This window comes from Mobula birostris, chromosome 5 (genome assembly GCF_030028105.1).
Source record: "Mobula birostris isolate sMobBir1 chromosome 5, sMobBir1.hap1, whole genome shotgun sequence".
NCBI lineage: Eukaryota > Metazoa > Chordata > Chondrichthyes > Myliobatiformes > Myliobatidae > Mobula > Mobula birostris.
In genome coordinates, this window is record NC_092374.1 from 136,454,297 (window position 1) to 136,471,395 (window position 17,099).

Consider the following 17,099-nt stretch of genomic DNA (forward strand, 5'->3'; position numbering starts at 1 on the left):
TTGCCACATTGAACCTCCCTTTTCCCACAAATATGTCAGTGTCACATTCTGAAATCAAGGTGCTGGTTTCGTACTCTTTGCTACCTCCTCTATGACACACATGCTTTTTTGCTGCTGGAGATTGTCCTTTTGTGGGGTGAAAATTCTGCTTTGTTAACATGTGCAGCAAACTACTGGAAGGAGATTGAAATTCCCATATACTGATGCATACTTAACTATATGTTTCCTTGCATCAGTAATAAGAACATTTTTGGAGAAGGTTCTTAAGGATAGGATCTACTCACTCCTGGAAAAACATGGACTAGGAACAGCATGGCTAGGGAAGGTCATGTCTTACAATATTGTTTATTGGATGTTGTCCTGTTCCAGAAGCTTTTGATAGAGTCCCTTATGGTAGGCAGATCCAGAAGATTAAGTCATTTGGGATTCACAGATTGGATTCAAAACTGGCTTAGCCATTGAAGTCAGAGGATGGCGGTGGATATGTGTTATTCTGACTGGAGGCCTTTGACCAGCAGTGTTCGCAAAGATTATTGTTGGGAACTGTATTCCTTGTGATGCTAATTTAGATGAAAATCTAAGTGGTCTGATTGGAGGAGTTGTGGATAGTGATAAAGGTCATCAAAGAGACAGAGCAGGATATAGATAAGTTGGAAATGTGGCCAGAGAAATAGCAGATGAAACTTAATCAATTCAAGTATGACATGTCACACTTTGGGAAGTCAAATATAAGAAGAGAGCACACAGGAAATGGTAGGTCCTTGAGGGTCCTTGATGTATAGAGGGATCTTGGGTATTGAGTCCATAGCTCCCCAATAGTAGATAGTGTGGTAAAGAAGATGAATAACATACCTGCCTTGATCTGTGGGCATTGGGTATGAAAGTTACATCTGTTTAAAACTTTGATTAGTCTATATTTAGCATATTGTGTATTTAGTATATTGTGTGCAGTCTGGTCACCACGTTTCAGAAAGGATGTTGAGGATTTGGAGAGGGAGCAGAAGAGGTTCACTAGGATGTTGCCTGGATTGGAAAAAAATGAACTATATTACTTTCTCTTGTGTAGTGGAGGTTGAAGGGCAACTTGATAGAAAAGCATATAAAATTATAAGAGGAATAGGTAGGGTAGGTAGTGTTTGTTCCCAGGGTAGCACATCAGGTACTAGGGGGCATAGTTTTAAGCAGAGATGAGGTAATTTTAAAGATTTATGAGGGAAGGTTTTTTTTACACAGAGCAGTAGGTGCATGGAATATGGTGCTGGGGAGGGCAGATATAATAGTATAACCATATAATCATATAATAATTACAGCAGGGAAACAGGCCATCTCAGCCCTTCTAGTCCGTGCCGAACTCTTACTCTCACCTAGTCCCACCGACCTGCACTCAGCCTTCCATTCCTTTCCTGTCCAATTTAACTTTAAACAACAACATCGAACCTGCCTCAACCACTTCTGCTGGAAGCTCATTTCGCACAGCTACCACTCTCTGAGTAAAAAAGTTCCCCCTCATGTTACCGCTAAACTTTTGCCCTTTAACTCTCAACTCCTGTCCTCTTGTTTGAATCTCCCCCACTCAATGGAAAAAGCCTATCCGCGTCAACTCTGTCTATCCTCCTCATAATTTTAAATACCTCTATCAAGTCCCCCCTCAACCTTCTACGTTCCAAAGAATGAAGACCCAACTTGTTCAACTTTTCTCTGTAACTTAGGTGATGAAACCCAGGTAACATTCCAGTAAATCTTCTCTGTACTCTGTCTATTTTGTTGACATCTTTCCTATAATTCGGTGACCAGAACTGTACACAATACTCCAAATTTGGCCTCACCAATGCCTTGTACAATTTCAACATTACATCCCAACTCCGATACTCAATGCTCTGATTTATAAAGGCCAGCATACCAAAAGCTTTCTTCACCACCCTATCCACATGAGATTCCACCTTCAGGGAACTATGCACCATTATTCTTAGATCTCTCTGTTCTTCAGCATTCTTCAATGCCCTACCATTTACCATGTGTGTCCTATTTTGATTAGTCCTACCAAAATGTAGCACCTCACATTTATCAGCATTAAACTCCATCTGCCATCTTTCAGTCCACTCTTCTAACTGGCCTAAATCTCTCTGCAAGCTTTGAAACCCACTTCATTATCCACAACTCCACCTATCTTAGTATCATCTGCATACTTACTCATCCAATTTACCACCCCATCATCCAGATCATTAATGTATATGACAAACAACATTGGACCCAGTACAGATCCCTGAGGCACACCACTAGTCACTGGCCTCCAATCTAACAAACAGTTATCCACCACTACTCTCTGGCGTCTCCCATCCAGCCACTGCTGAATCTATTTTACTACTTCTGTATTAATACTTAATGACTGAACCTTCCAAACTAACCTTCCATGTGGAACTTTGTCAAAGGCCTTACTGAAGTCCGTATAGACAACATCCACTGCTTTACTCTCGTCAACTTTCCTAGTAACCTCTTCAAAAAATTCAATAAGATTTGTCAAACATGACTTCCATGCACAAGTCCATGTTGGCTGTTCCTAATCAGACCCTGTCTATCCAGATAATTATATATACCATCTCTAAGAATACTTTTCATCAATTTACCCACCACTGACGTCAAACTCACAGGCCGATAATTGCTAGGTTTACTCTCAGAACCCTTTTTAAACAATGGAACAACATGAGCAATACGCCAATTCTCCAGCACCATCCCCGTTTCTAATGGCATTTGAAATATTTCTGTCTGAGCCCCTGCTATTTCCACACTAACTTCCCTCAAGGTCCTCAGGAATATCCTGTCAGGACCCAGAGACTTATCCACTTTTATATTCCTTAAAAGCGCCAGTACTTCCTCTTCTTTAATCATCATAGTTTCTATAACTTCCCTACCTGTTTCCCTTATCTTACACAATTCAATATCCTTCTTAGTGAATACCAAAGAGAAGAAATTGTTCAAAATCTCCCCCATCTCTTTTGGCTCCACACATAGCTATCCACTCTGATCCTCTAAGGAACCAATTTTATCCCTCACTATCCTTTTGCTATTAATATAACTGTGGAAACCCTTGGGATTTATTTTCACCTACTTGCCAAAGCAACCTTATATCTTCTTTTAGCTTTTCTAATTTATTTCTTAAGATTCTTTTTACATTCTTCATATTCCTTGAGCACCTCATTTACTCCATGCTGCCTATATTTATTGTAGATATCTCTCTTTTTCCAAACTAAGTTTCCAATATCCCTTGAAAACCATGGCTCTCTCAAACTTTTAACCTTTCCTTTCAACCTAACAGGAACATAAAGATTCTGTATCCTCAAAATTTCACCTTTAAATGACCTCCATTTCTCTATTACATTCTTCCCAGAAAACAAATTGTCCCAATCCACTCCTTCTAAATCCTTTCACATCTCCTCAAAGTTAGCCTTTCTCCAATCAAAAATCTCAACCCTGGGTCCAGTCCTATCCTTCTCCATAATTATATTGAAACTAATGGCATTGTGATCACTGGACCCGAAGTGCTCCCCAACACAAACCTCCGTCACCTAACCTATCTCATTCCCTAACAGGAGATCCAACACTGCCCCTTCTCTAGTTGGTACCTCTATGTATTGCTGCAAAAAACTATGCTGCACACATTTTACAAACTCCAAACCATCCAGCCCTTTTACAGAATGGGCTTCCCAGTCTATGTGTAGAAAATTAAAATCTCCCACAATCACAACCTTGTGCTTACTACAAATATCTGCTATCTCCTTACAAATTTGCTCCTCCAATTCTCGCTCACCATTTGGTGGTCTATAATACATCCCCATAAGTGTTACCACACCTTTCCCATTCCTCAATTCCACCCAAATAGACTCCCTAGACAAGCCCTCTAATCTATCCTGCGAGAGCACCACTATAATATTTTCTCTGATAAGCAATGCAACACCTCCCCCTTCTGTCCCTCTGATTCTATCACACCTGAAGCAATTAAATCCAGGAATATTTAGTTGCCAATCACACCCCTCCTGTAACCATCTTTCACTAATAGCTACCACATCATACTTCCAGATATCAGTCCATGCTTTAAGCTCATCCACCTTCCTTATAATGCTCCTAGCATTAAAATAAATGCATTTAAGAAATTTTCCATCTCTTACTGTCTGTTTATCACTAACGGTGCAAACAACTTTACTATTTTCTTTTTCTTCCTTCTTCCCTACATCTGTCTCTGCACTCTGGTTCCCCTCCCCCATTGTATCTAGTTTAAATCCACCAGAGCCTCTCTAGCAAACCTACCTGCAAGAATATTTGTCCCCCTCCAGTTCAGATGTAAACCGTCCCGCTGGAACAGGTCCCACCTTCCCTGGAAAACTGCCCAATTATCTATAAATCTGAAGCCTCCCTCCTGTCTTCAGCCACGTGTTGATCTGTGCTATCTTACTATTTCTAAACCCACCTGTACATGGCACTGGTGGCAATCCTGAGATAGCTATCCTGGAGGTCCTGTCATTTAACTTGGTGCCTGACTCCCTAAGCTCACCTTTCAGGACCTCCTCACTCTTCCTACCCACGTCATTGGTCCCTACATGGACCACGACATCCGGCTGCTTACTCTCCCTCTTGAGAATACCGAGATATCACGGACCTTGGCACCAGGGAGGCAACAGATCATCCGGGATTCTTGATCTCTTCCACAGAACCTCTTATCTGTCCCCATAATTATCGAATCCCCTATCACTACTGATCTCCTCTTTTCCCTCCTTCCCTTCTGAGTTGAGGGTCCCATCTCGGTGCCAGAGACACAACCACAGCAACTTGTCCTTGGTAGGTGGTCCCCATCAACAGTATCCAAAAGGATGTACTTATTATTGGTGGGAACAGCCACAGGAGTGCTCTGCTCACTCTGTCTATACCCCTTCCCTCTCCTGACAGTCACCCAGCTACCTGTCTCCTGAGTCTTACGGGTGACTATCTCCCTGTAACTCCTCTCTATTTCTGCCTCTGCCTCCCGAATGATCCAAAGTTCATCCAGCTCCAGCTCCAGTTCCCTAACTCGGTTTGTCAGGAGCTGCAGCTGGATGCACCTTTTACAGGTGTAGTTATCAGGGATGATTGTGCTCGCCCTGACTTCCCACATCCTGCAAACGGAGCACTCAACTGCCCTAACTGCTGCCGCCATTACCTACTCTTAAGGTAATTAGATTTATTAAAGGAACTTACCCGGCCTTACCTCACTTGGAGTGAAGCTCTTCCTCAGCCTCTGCTCGCCGAAGTCTCAGGAACCAAAGCCTTCCTACTCTGTTTCCCTCTACTCCGTCGCCTGCTATAACGTCGCCCACTCCGTTAATCTTCTCTCTTTTAAACACTCCCTTTGCCTCAGGGTCTGACTTACACGCGCTTGCGCAGTCGTGCGCCGTTCACCTGCCGAGGAGATGCTAGTAATGTTTTAATGGACTATAAAACCATAAAACATACAAGGTGAATTCGACCATTCAACCCATCAAGTTTGCTCCACCATTCGAATTGAATAAGAGGCACATGGGCATAAAACAGAGAGATCTGGCACTAGGATTAGGTTAACTTCGCATCATGGTTGGCAGAGACACAGTAGACAGAATACCTGTCCTGTGTTGTAATGTTCCATGTACAGTTGCAAGAAAAATTTTGTGAACCCTTTGTAGTTGCCTGGTTTTCTGCATTAATTACTCATAAAATGTGGTCTGATCTTCAACCAAGTCACAATAATAGACAAACACAATTTGTTTAAACTAATAACATACAAACAATTGTACTTTCTGTCAATACTGAATACACCATTTAACAATCACAGTCTAGGTTCAAAAAAAGTATGTGACCTCTGAGGTAATGCCTTCTACAAAAGCTATTTGGATTCAGATATTCCATTCAATGAGATGAGATTGGAGGTGTTGGTTGTAGAGGTGCCCTGCCCTATATATTTAAAAAAAACACGCAAAGTCAAATTACTGACAGAGCCTGCTCTTCTCAAGAAAGATCTGTTTATCTGCACCATGCCTCGATCAAAACAACTTTCAGAGGACTTTAGAAGAAGAATTGTAGAGATGTGTGAAGTTGGAAAAGCATTTCTAAACACCTGAGTGTTCATCAGCCCACAGTAAGAGAAAATGTCCACAAATGGAGGAAATTCAGTACTGTTGCTACTCTCCCTAGGAGTGGGCACCCAGCAAAGATCACACCAAAAGCACACCTTGCTGTGCTGAAGAAAGTGGAAAAAGAATCCAAGGGTAACTGCAGAGGACCTGCAGAAATCTCTAGAACTTGCTAAGGTTTCTGTGTTCATGTGTCCACTATACGAAAAACACTGAATAAGAATGGAAAGAGACCATGGAGGAAACCACTGCTGTCCAAAAAAACATTGCTGCACATGTCAAGTTTGCAAAAACCACCTGGATGTTCCACAGTGTTTCTGGGACAATATCCTGTGGACAGATGAGACAAAAGTTGAACTTTTTGGCAGAAATACACACCACTCTGGAGGAAAAAGGGCAGCAAGGTAATGATCCAAAACACAAGAGTAGATCAACAATAGAATGATTTAAAAAGAAGAAAATTTGTGTTTTTTAATGGCCAAGTCTGAGTCCAGACCTGAACCCAATTGAGATGCTGTGGCATGACCTGAAGAGGGCTGTTCTTGCAAGGTATCTCAGAAATACCAATGAACTGAATTAGTTTTGTACGGGGAAATGATCTAAAATTCCTCCTCGCCATTATGCAAGTCTGAGCAGCAGCTACCGGAAATGCTTGGTGGAGGTTATTGCTGTTAAAGGAGATACAACCTGTTATTAAATATGAAGGTTCACATACTTTTTCCATCCTGGACTGTGAGTGATTAAACAATGTATTCAATAAAGACATGAAAAGTAAGATTGTTTGTGTGTTATTAGTTTAGGCAGATTGTATTTGTCTATTATTGTGACATGGAGAGATAGATAGATATACTTTATTGATCCCGAGGGAAATTTGGTTTTGTTACAGCCGCACCAATGAAGAATAGAGCGTGAATAGAGCATAAATATAGCAATACAAAAAATCCCAACAATCAAACAACAAAATGCAAAACTATGCCAGATGGAAAATAAGTCCAGGACCAGTCTATTGGCTCAGGGTGTCTGACCCTCCACGGGAGGAGCTGCACGTTCGATGGCCACAGGCAGGAACGACCTCCCATGCCGCCAAGTGTTGTATCACAGTGGAATGTGGCCGAAGTCCAACAGTAAGAAGTTCAATATCCAGTCTGCAAACACGTTCCTCGATCGTAATATACCCCGGATTGCACCATCCGTTGTTAGCCAAATCACATTGTATGAGTAATGTAGAAAACCAGGTTTACAAACTTTTTCTTGTAACTGAATGTGTACTTAGGTTTTAAAAATGTATAATCCAATGTTTGTAATAGATGTGCATTTCTTACAGAAACTCTAACCTTTTTTTAAATTTTTGTTTAGGTCATTCCAAAATTTATAGCCTTATTGCAACGTAATCGAAAATGGTAGGTAGATTTGAGATTCAGTGCTGTGTGAAAGTAGAATATTCACTGTTTTGAGCTGTTTATTCTGATATTAGACAAGTATCAATCATTATCAAAAGCAAATTATGTATTAATAGCATTTTGAATAAGCATAAGCCTCAAACTGTTATTGCAAAAATACCATCTCTGCAGAGTGATGAGCCCTGTTCCGATAATGTTGGGAGAAAATTTGGGATGGGGCCTAATCTGTCTATTTTTATGATTCTGTGCAGTTTCTGGTTTTTCTGTTGATAACAGGAGTGTTGGTATAAGTAGAAAAGATTACATGAGCTTCTACAGCAAAAATAAATACAAATGTTTTCATAGGAAAGGGAGTAGAAATTCTGATTGTGAGTAAGTAAGGACTGAGGACGATTCACTAAATGATGTAGACACTTGGCTCCCCTGTTTTTTTCTAATCAAAGTGAGAAACTTAAGCAATATGTGACACGTAAAGGCAAAGCATATGGGGACAAAAATATAACAGATTTATTTTATTTATTTAGAAATACAGTGCTAAAAAGCCCTTCTGGCCCTTCAATCCATGCCACCAGCATCCCCGATTTTAACCCAAGCTTAAACCTAATCACAATGACCCGTTAACCTACTCACTGATACGTCTTTGGACCGAGAGGAAACCAGAGCAGCCAGAGAAAACTCACTTATTACACAGGGAGGATATACAAACTCCTTACAAAGGACACCAGGATTTGAACTCTGAACTCCGAGCTGTAATAGCATCGCGCTAACTGCTACACTACTGTGGCATCCTGGATATCCTGGACGTCATTATCTGCATCCTAGAGTTACGAAACCGGGGACTGTGGAGATGCTGGATGCATTGTAATGATTTTCCAAATTTCCATAGATTTTGATGCAGTCCAGTGAAAAATAGGAAGCTTGGAAATGTACCACAATTATTCAAGAGAAAAATATAGAAAATGAGGCATTTGCAACCATTCAGCATTTCATTGTTTCCAGATAATTAGGTCTTTGAACTTGTATTCACCCTCAACTAATTGATCTTCATTACAGAGAAGACTTCTTGTGAATCTCACAGCACAAGATATACAAGATACAGATTTCTGAACGGTGTATGAACACTTCCTCACTACACTACTTCTGTGCTATTTATTTATTTTATTTCTTTTTGTAACTTCAGAATCTTTTTTTATCTTGTACTTACTGCTGCCAAAAAACAACAAATTTCATGACATATTTCAGTCATAATAAACCTGGTTCTGGCAGCATTGACTTTATGTTGTATTTGCATTGAGTTGCAGTCATCATGTTGCCTGTGGGGCACTGTATAAGAATAGCATTGTCTTTTGGGGTCCTTCAGAGCTTTGACATTAATCTTTTGCAGCAACATTTCTGTTGAAATTAAGTTTTTGAGCTAGGTGGATAGAGACAATTTTCAGACATGAGTCTACTTTTGATAATGATTGGTCATTGACATGAGTGATGAAGACATACAGTGCCTATAAAAAATATTCAAACCTCCCCCCCACCCCATTGGAAGTTTTCATGTTTTATTGTTTTACTACATTGAATCACAGTGGATTTAATTTGGCTTATTTGATGCTGATCAACAGGAAAAGACCCTTTCATGTCAAAATGAAAACAGATCTCTACAAAGTATGACACACCATCACTGGTGCAGCCAATTGGTTTTAGAAGTCAGATAATTAGTTAAAAGGAGATCACCTGTGTGCAGTCAAGGTGTTTCAATTGATTGTAGTAAAAATACATCTGTATCTGGAAGGTCCAATTGCTGCTGAGTTGGTATCCTGGCAAAAACTACACCATGAAGACAAAAGAACACTTCAAGCAACTCTGCAAAAATATTATTGAAAAACGCAAGTGAGGAGATGGATACTGGAAAATTTCCAAGTCACTGAATATCCCTTGGAGTACAGTTAAGTCTATCATCAAGAAATGGAAAGAATATGGCACAGCTGTAAATCTGCCTTAAGCAGGTCGTCCTCAAAATCCTGAGTGACTGTGCAAGAAGAGGACTAGTGAGGGAGACCAGCAGGAGACCTATGACAACTCTGGAGGAGTTACCAGCTTCAGTGACTGTGATGTGGGGTAAGGTGCCTGAGGAGGTAGCAGAGGCAGCAACAGGAATGACATTTAAGAGTCATTTGGACAGGGACTTGTATGATGAACACAGCACAGAGTAATACAGAATTAATGCAGACAACCGAATTAGATTGGCATGATGGTTGACACAAGGAGCCTACTTCTATGTTGAACAGCTCTGTAACACTTTGATCTTATAAATGATCAAAAATGCTACCAGTGAAACAAAATGAGGGAAATTTGCCAAGAGTGTTTTTCTCTAAATGTCATATGGGAGTAATTTTGAGAATGTATAGTATATATAAGCATGGTGTTTGTATGTTGTTAATGAGTATTCAAAAGTCCAAATCAATTTCATTTTTGGAAATCAATGTTAATTTTTTTTTATCTTTTAGCTGTATTCATGGAACAGGAAATCAAACACGTCATTTTCTGTATGCTACAGATGTTGCTGAGGCTTTCCTCACAATTCTTGAGAAGGGTGAACCTGGCGAGGTGTACAACGTGGGCACAAACTTTGTGTTGTCAGTTTTTCAGCTTGCCAAGGAGTTAGTGCACTTGGTAAGTTAAATTGATAATGATTGTTCTTGCCAAAGTTCCCAAGTGATTTTTTTTCTTTTTCTCTTCTTCCAGTATTCACTGTTCAATTTTACTGAGACTGATTTACCTCTAGAGTACCTCAGAGGGCTCTGAACGTCTGCTTATGGAGTATAACATTTTGGGGACGGAGGATAAAGAGAATTGATGGGAAGGTAACAAGGTACAAGGGTCTGATGAATTAGGCTCTGTTCTAAGTAATGGAGTTCGCTTTCCCTGCTCCCTCATTACCAAAGATCCAAAGGCCTGATGAATTAGGCTCTGTTCTAAGTGATGGAGTTCGCTTTCCCTGATCCCTCCTTACCAAATGGTTGGAACCATTCAGGCCTTGACATTGAAGTCACCCAGGAAGGTCAATGTCTGTCAGTGATAAAATTCTGGAGTTGGGGATGTTGCATGGGGGAGAGTTCTGGCGAAATGAGAACATAGAACGTAGATCAGTATAGCACAGGAACAAGCCCTTTAACCCACAAAGTTGTACTGAACCAATTAAGTTAGTATTCAAATGGCCAACTAAACTAATCCCTTCTGCCTGCACAATGTCCATATCCTTTCATGTCCCTCACATTCATGTACCTATCTAAACATCTCAGAGTGGCATCTGCCACTCTCTGTTCTTATAAAATAAACTCGCCCCTCACATCTCCTTTGAACTTAATCCCTCTAACCTTTAATGCATGCCCTCTGATATTAGACATTTCAACCCGGGGAAGAAGATACTGTCTGTCTACTCTAATCCTTAATGCTAAAGTTCCTAAAGAACTTAATCCTAAAGCATAAACACACCATTGTCGGCAGTTATTGCCAGATCCCTTGGTGCTTGTAGCAATTTATATGCAGGTAGTCCAAAAATGGCTCTTATATCAAAGTCACTACTGACATTCTTGGCAAGTGACAATTGGAAACTAGCTTTTCTCCCTCTTCTCAAAGTGTCTTCAGCCCTTGTTATGATTGTCTAGATTATCTTCCTCACACATAACTCTAGTCCATCATCCAGTTGGATGAGGCCCTTGTCACCTGAACATTTGCCTGTCTATACAGTCATTGTCAACAAATCATGTGGGCAGCTCTTCTGCTTCCACACCATGTCACTGCTTCCTATGTGTGGTTTCCCTGTTGACTCTGCAAACTTAAACCATTCAAAGACTGACCTGCCCAATTCTTATTGAGCCATCAATCTTTGTTGGCTTTCCTACATTGACTTGTAGTTAATATCCTTCCATTTTAAAATATGAACAGTCACATGCCATGTGCTCCCTTGAGCCTGCTATGTCATATAATCAGATCATAGATGATCCTGTCCTTTATCCCCTGCGTCTCCAAAGTTCTTATACTCAACAACTGATCATACTCAGTTTTCTGAAATAGAGAGTTTCAAAGATTTTACAGCTCTTTTCATGTCTGTCTTAAATTGTTGAATTCCTTATCCAGGAACTATACCTAATAGTTTCAAATTACCTAACCAGAAGAAGCAGGCCAGGTAGTCCCTCACACTTAGTGTCTCAATGTGATCCCCTCCCAATCTTCCAAAATGAGTACTTGCCAATCAGACCAAATTTGGACAGTCACCATGTTAATATATATCCAACATAAACAGTGCTGTATAGTCTTCATGGACAGCAATGAACAGGTTCTGCAAATTGAGTACTGACACCGGAGATTGCCAGATAACGAATTGTTACGTGACCCCTACGAGTAGATTGGTTTCCATCTTCCCTGGTCAAAATGCACTAAAAGTAGAAGTGGGCAGTCAGTCCTGAAGAAAAGTCTCAGCCCGAAACTTCGACTGTTTACTCTTCTTTAGATGTTGCCTTGCTTACTGAATTCCTGCAGCAACTTGTGTATGATGCATGGGCAGATAGGAGCTGGGATTTAGATTTTTAATATCTCATCTGACCCATAACAATTGTTTCTGGGAGTTGAAATTTCAATCTGTAATTTTGAATTCTTTACCCAAATAAATCATAAATGCCTTTATATGTTAAGCATTTAATCTTTCAGTTGGAGATCTTAAACTTTTAGTTGGGAAAGTTAACAGGGTAAAACCGAAAGCATGGGCTGGAAGAAGTAACCTTGGAGAAAAGGAAACTTCACACTTCACAAGCCTTTAATTTCAGACTTTTATACCAATTCATGCACTCTTCCTGCCAAAGCCACTTCATTTCAGTAGTAAATTGGATTTGAATTTTCATTTGCTGTCACATTTCATATGGCTTCAATCCTTTTGTATTCTTGAACTAATAAATTGTAAGAAATCTTGCAAGTCTAGATGTTATTATAAAGAATTACTTAAGGTTTCAGGAATTGAAGCTGTCACACTATAAATATTGGCTAAATTGTGGCTAATTTAGAAACACTGTGGTTCTCACAAGAAGCCATTGAACGGATGAAAAAGAAATTGAGAAATTGGACATGGAGGCGTGCCAGATTTTCAAGTGATGACTTTAATACCGGAATGTCGAGGACCCTGTCAATTAAACAGATTTTTATGCCTAATGCTGAGTTAGGACTTTAAATGAGTGAGAATTTTCTCCAAAGCAGAGCCTTATTTAACTTACCACTATTAGTGGTGACATTTATCCAATTTACAATTTTGATCATTTTTCCATGAATTTTGAACATAAAAAATAAGCAATTAAATAGCTACAGCTGCTAGCTTTCCAGCAAAAAAATGAAATAATTCTTGAAACTCCTAGTGTTGGGAACTTTAATCACTGTACATCCACTATCTGTCTATTATAGATTAATTTATAGAGATTGATTGATTACTGTGATTGGCTGCAATTACATTGTTATTATTTGCTGTATCATTCTACCAAATTGGCATAAAACAAACCAGTAGACTGCTCTTCACCTGTGTTTGTAACTGACGAGTTAATATTTTCTATATGATTCTTGTCAAAATGTAACCAGTGTATTACCTTGGCGATTCTGACCATATGCTGTTGAATCTGTTATAAATTCCCAATAAACTGAATTCTAGTTTCTTATTTCTTGCATGAAAAATGTAGTCTTATGCTTCCTAGTTATCAATTCTCTCTGAGATTGGTTAAACATGAATTTAAATTTACAGATTAAAGAAACTGTTTCAGAATCAGAACTAGAACTTTGGATTGATCATGTCAATGACAGGTTGGTGTTAATATTTGAAACTCATGATCTTTTACATTAAATGAGCATTGATATTTTTAAATTTTGCAAAGAATTTCAGCAAAATTCTAAGGAGAATATTGCAATTAATTCCACTGCTATCAGAATCACATAATAGAACACTAAAGCAATCTGACCTGCCTAATACATTCATGTCCACCCTCCATGTGAGATGTTACAGAGGTGGGCACTTTCAGAGCTATGACTCCCAAAGTTTTGTACCACTGTAACTTTCTTTGCATTGCTTACTTGTATAGTCACGCAACACAAAAACAGCCCGTCTGTCCACTCATCCCTGCCAATTAAGATGTCCTTCTAACCTAGACCCAGTTGCACATGTTTAGCCCATATCCCTTTAAGTCTTTCCTATCCACGTCCCTGTTCAAGTGTGCTTCAGCAGGGTAACCAAAACTGTAGGTGCAGTATCATCAATATCTTATACAATGGCAACTTCAAGTCCCAACTCCTATACCATGAAAACTATTCCTATTTTGTACTATTTTATTTATTTTATTTTTTTATTGTAACAGTAATTTATGTTTTGCACTGTACTGCTGCCACAAAACCACCAATTTCATGACATAAGTCACTGATTCTGATGCTCAGTGTCCTGTCCTGACTGAGAAGGCCAGCATGCCGCCTTCAACACCTTGTCTGCTTGTAATGTTTCATCTGGCAAGGAAGCTCTTAGCACCCCTTTATTTCGTGCAGTCTCTTGGGATGACATGCTTCCTCTCTGGATCTGAGGGTTTGGGAGCAAACCCTTCCATATTTGGGGAAGGAGTTGGCTGATGAGGTGAATTAGTGGGTTATGTGCAACTATTTCCTGATTGGTTTATGGTCGTAGATGTTCCTCTGCACAAAGTTTTCTGTGAGCGAAGAGTAGAATGGCAGAGTGGAGCTGATAGTCATAAAGTAATAAATGACCCATGCCAACCACATGCCCACCAAACTGGTCCCATTTTCCCAGATTTGGCCCACACTCCTGAAAAATCTTCTATTCATGTATTTATCCAATTGTCTTAAATGTTGTTGTACCTGTATCAACTACTTTCTCTGGCAGTTCCTTCCATGCGTGCGCCTCCTTTTTTGTGAATAAGTTGCTCTTTCAGGTACATTTTAAATCTTTCCTTTCTCACCTTAATTCTATGCCTTTTCGTTTTTATTTCCCCTTCCCTAGGAAAGACATTCATTTACTCTATCTATGTCCCTCATGATTTTGTACACCTCGATAAAGTTACGTCTCAACCCCTTATGCTCCAAGGAATAGTCCAAGCCTTCCTGACCTCTCTCTGTTACTCAGGCCTTTCAGTACTGGCAGCATCTTCATAAATTTTTAATTTAATGATATCTTTCCTGTAACAGTGCAACTAAAACTGTACACAATGCTCCAAGTGCAATCACACCAAAATCTTGTACAACTGCAACATACTGTCCCAAGTCCTATATCAATGCCTTGATAAAGGCCAGTATACCTAACACCTTCAAGAGCAAATCTACAGATGCTGGAAATCAAAGCAACCCAAACAAAATGCTGGAGGAACATTCAACGTCAAAAGAGTGAACAATCAACGTTTCGGGTTGAGACCCTTCATCACCACCTTCACTACCCTGTCTAACTTGTACTCCTCAGACCCAATTAGATTCTACAGCATTCCTAAGGGTCTTATCATTCACTCTATAAGGCCTGCACTGGTTTCATTTCCCAAAACACAACATCTAGACAAACTCAAAACCACTGTCTCTGGTTTCCCCCTGCTGAAGTGTGCACTCAGTTCCCTGGTCTCCCCCACTATAGGAAACATCCTCCCTACGTCCACTCTATCTAGGACTTAAAATATTTGATAGGTTTCAATAAGATTTCTTGCCCCCCGCTTCTAAATTCCAATGAGTACAGGTTGAGACCCAACAAATGGTCCTCATGTTAACCCTTTCGTTTCTGGAATCATGTACTTCTTCTGGACCCTCTCCAATGCCAGGAGATCTTTTCTTAGGTAAGAGGCCCAAAACTGCTCACAATACTCCCATGTGCGGACTTAAACTGCAAGTTAACCTTGAAGGAATCCCGCACAAGGATTCCCAAGTCCCTTTGTGTCTCTGATTTAGAATTTCCTCCCTGTTTAGAAAATAGATTAAGCCTTTAGTCCTTCTACCGAAGTCCATAACCATACATTACCTACACTGTATTCCATCTGGCACTTCTTTGCCCATTCTTCTAATCCATCTGAAGTCCTTCTGCAGACTCCCTGCTTCCTCAACACTACCCACAACTACACTCACTTCTGCACACATGCACTCTTGAATTTCTGGCAAACTGCTGATGTCTTCACTAGTTCGACCAACATTTCTTTGTTACCATTACTGCCTCTCCAGCGTCAATTTCCAGCTGTCCGATATGCACTCACCTCTCATTCCTCTCATTTACTCTTTATATATCTGAAAAAAACTTTGGTGTCCTTTTTTATATTATTGGCTAGCTTACCTTCATATTTTCATCTTTTCTCTCCTTATTGCTTTTTAGTTGCATTTTGTTGCTTTTTAACAGCTTACCAATCCTACAACTTCCCACTACTTTCTTTTATATTATATGCCCTCTCTTTTGTTTCTATGCTGTCTTTGACTTCCCTTATCAGCCAAGGTAGGCTCATCCTCCCAATGGTATCAAAAGCATTATACCTATTATTGAGGGGAGCGGCCACAGGCATACTCTGCATTGTCTGCCCATTCCCTCACCCTCTCCTGACAATCACCCAGCTACTTGCCTCTTGCAATTTAAGGGTGACTGTCTCCCATCTATCACTTCCTCATCCTACCATATGAGCTGACGGTCATCCAGCTGCAGCTCCAGTTCCCTAATCACTGTTTTTAAACAGCTGTAGCAAGATGCACCTCGTTCAGATGTCGTTATCAGCAAGACTGGAGGTCTCCCTGAGTTCCCACATCTAACATGAAGACTACACCACTGACGCTGGACTCTTTTTTTCACTGCACTAGTCAAAAGGTTGACAGCAAGCCTCATCGCATTTTGCTTGAAAATCTGAAGTGGTGCTGGAATATGGGGTCAGGTGGGATACGTCATTCTTGTGCTGTTCTGACACAGCATTAATTGCCATTCTGTGCTGTAAATTTTCAGTAGCTCTATGAATTGCACCCAGTTTTACCCAGGTTTCCTTTGTGCACTAAACATTACAACCCATGTAATTTGTATTTCGTTTCATATTTCTCACAGCTATTTTACCTCAAGATGCATGTTTGGAAAATAGATATAGTGCTGAGACTTAACTGCAGAAAAATTAGGAGGCAGATGTTAAAGAATATTAACTATAAGGAAAGTTTGGACAAATGTGGCTACTTGTTTCCCCTGTGGAGCATTGGAGGGTAATGGGTAACTTGACTGAAGTATAGAAAATTACAAAAGGCATTAGACAGGGAAGATAGTCTATTTCTCAAGATGATAATGTCAAATACTAGAAGCCATAGCTTCATGGTGTGGGGGTGGGGGTGAGTAGTTTAAAGGAGATTTATGCAGCTATTTTTTTTAACAGTGAGAATGGTAAGCACAGAAATGCCTGCAGGCAGATGTGCCGTTTAAATTTCCATCATGGTTGGCATGGACATTGTGGGCCAAAGAGCCTGTCCCTGTGCTGTAGTTCTAAGTTCAAGGCATATTGCACTTGATAATGTTTTCAATAGTTCTTGTATGTGACTGCCTGTA

General features: G+C 40.1%; 1 protein-coding gene across 5 annotated transcripts in view; it reads left to right on the forward strand.

Moving 5' to 3' along the window:
• Positions 1 to 17,099, forward strand: part of LOC140197989 (dTDP-D-glucose 4,6-dehydratase-like) — a 55,020-nt gene that overhangs the window by 32,733 nt on the left and 5,188 nt on the right. For 3 of the 5 annotated variants that reach the window (XM_072258744.1, XM_072258747.1, XM_072258745.1), the window contains 3 exons: positions 7,491 to 7,534; positions 10,033 to 10,198; positions 13,308 to 13,366. In XM_072258744.1, coding sequence (XP_072114845.1) covers positions 7,491 to 7,534; positions 10,033 to 10,198; positions 13,308 to 13,366 — 269 coding nt within the window. Of the gene's footprint in view, positions 1 to 7,490; positions 7,535 to 10,032; positions 10,199 to 10,270; positions 10,398 to 13,307; positions 13,367 to 17,099 lie in introns of all 5 variants that reach the window. The other 2 variants (XR_011886078.1, XM_072258746.1) reach the window with 2 other exon arrangements.